This window comes from Pistacia vera, unplaced genomic scaffold (genome assembly GCF_008641045.1).
Source record: "Pistacia vera cultivar Batoury unplaced genomic scaffold, PisVer_v2 Contig263, whole genome shotgun sequence".
Classification (NCBI taxonomy): domain Eukaryota; kingdom Viridiplantae; phylum Streptophyta; class Magnoliopsida; order Sapindales; family Anacardiaceae; genus Pistacia; species Pistacia vera.
Window position 1 is genome coordinate 52,408 of NW_022196072.1, and position 1,856 is coordinate 54,263.

A 1,856-nucleotide genomic window follows, 5' to 3' on the forward strand; every position below is an offset into this window, starting at 1 on the left:
TTCAATTGGATAGGGTGAATTTGAGGAATGAGAAGGGTTATTAGATAAAAGATTACAATGAAAATCCCTTAAGTAGGAAGGTGGTTTAATAACCTGAGAGGTTCTTCTAATTGGAGGGGAATGTTGTAAGATAGGTTGAGCAGGAGTATTATGAGAAATATGCTCACTAGGTAACGGAGAAACTGATGGTGCATAATTAGTATAAGGTATTGGTATAGGAGGTATATCTATGGCTTTTACTGTGAAAAACAATGTTGCTCGATCTAACAATGGTCAAAATTTTCCTAGAGGGCAAAGGAAAGATAATCTCAATTCTAATAAGTTTGTCTGTACTCATTGTGGCTATGTTGGCCATACAATTGATAAATGTTACAAGCTGCATGGTTATCCTCCTAGATATAAGCCCATGTCTAAGTCTAATACTTCTCATCAAGCTTCTTCCAATCAGACCCTTGCTGTTGCAAATCAAGTCTCCAATTCAGTTAATGATTTGTCTCGTGGGAATGCTAAGAACTCTGGAAATTTTGGAAGCTTTGTTCAAATGCCATTGGAGTTTGTTAGACTTGTACAAGTGTCATTTGTTCATTGGTTGTACAACTGTAGACAGATTGTATTTTTGGTTGAGTCTATTTCTTCCCTGCTATTTATATCATAAGTTTTACCTCCTCTGTAACTTCTTCGATTAATCAATGAAGTAATCTTCTTCTCCTTTTTCCTCTCTCTGTTCTTGTTTAATATGGTATCAGAGCATTTGAACAAAGCTTCTAAAATTTCCAGAGTTCTCAACATTCCCATGAGACAAATCATTAACTGAATTGGAGACTTGATTTGCAACAGCTGGGGTCTGACTGGAAGAAGGTTGATGAGAAGTATTAGACTTAGACTTGGCCTTATATCTAGGAGGATAACCATGCAGCTTGTAACATTTATCAATTGTATGGCTAACATAGCCACAATGAGTACAGACAGGCTTGTTAGAATTGAGATTATCTTTCCTTTGCCCTCTAGGAAAATTCTGACCATTGTCAGATCGAGCAACATCGTTTTTCACAGCAAAAGCCATAGATTCAGCACCTCCAAAACCGACAAAAGTCACATTAACATTCCTCTGATGTGCCTCTTGAGAAACAAGGGAGAAAACCTTGTTGATAGGAGGAATTGGATCCATTAATAGCAACTGACCACGCACTTGAGCAAAAGAATCATGCAAGCCCATCAAGAAACTCGTAACATACTCCATTTGATAATGATCTGCAAGTGCTTTAGTTCCTCCACAAAGACACTTTCCACAAGAACAGAAAGGCCTGTAATTACTAAGTTCTTCCCAAATTGTTTTCAATTTGGTGAAATAAGCATTGACGGAAGATGAACTTGAGTGTGGTTCATCAGATCACGCCTCAATTGAAAAATACGAGGTCCATTTTTCTGCTGAAAACGTTCTTTAAGATCTAACCACATTTCATAAGCATAATCAGAGTATATAACACTAGTAGAAATCTCCTTAGAAACACAGTTAAGAATCCAAGAAATAACCATGTTATTGTTCCGGAACCAAGAATTGAGAAGAGAATCATTACCTTCAGGACGAGGAATGGATCCATCAATAAACCCTAACTTGTTCTTCACTAACGGAGCAATCACCATAGCTTGACTCCACAAAGCGTATTTGTCTTCAGTCAGTGGTCAAGAATTAGCCCTGGATTATCCGAATGATGAAGATAATAAGGACTAGAACAGTCTTCAATGGCGGAATTGATCCTCGATGAAGATGAAGGATCAAATTGAGAAAAAGAATCGTTCGCCATGAAAACCAGAAGAGAACGAACGAATCACAAAGAACACAGATCGAAAATCAA

The 1,856-nt window shown here is 37.4% G+C and overlaps 1 protein-coding gene across 1 annotated transcript; it reads right to left on the reverse strand.

The window, feature by feature from the left end:
• Nucleotides 1–742: 742 nt before the first annotated feature.
• On the reverse strand, nt 743–1,644 carry LOC116132918. Its single transcript, XM_031418599.1, has 2 exons — nt 1,372–1,644; nt 743–1,282 (listed from the first exon to the last, which is right to left on the reverse strand). The coding sequence occupies exons 1-2, from the start codon at nt 1,642–1,644 to the stop codon at nt 743–745; spliced, it is 813 nt and encodes a 270-aa protein (XP_031274459.1).
• Nucleotides 1,645–1,856: the final 212 nt, after the last annotated feature.

Excerpts from the sequence above, each read along its gene's own strand:
- LOC116132918 (XM_031418599.1), bottom strand. The coding sequence starts at position 1,644 with ATGGTGATTGCTCCGTTAGTGAAGAACAAGTTAGGGTTTATTGATGGA. Across the intron at positions 1,283-1,371 it reads ATCTGATGAACCACACTCAA|TGTCTTTGTGGAGGAACTAA; the intron begins GTTCATCTTCCG and ends TCTTGTGGAAAG.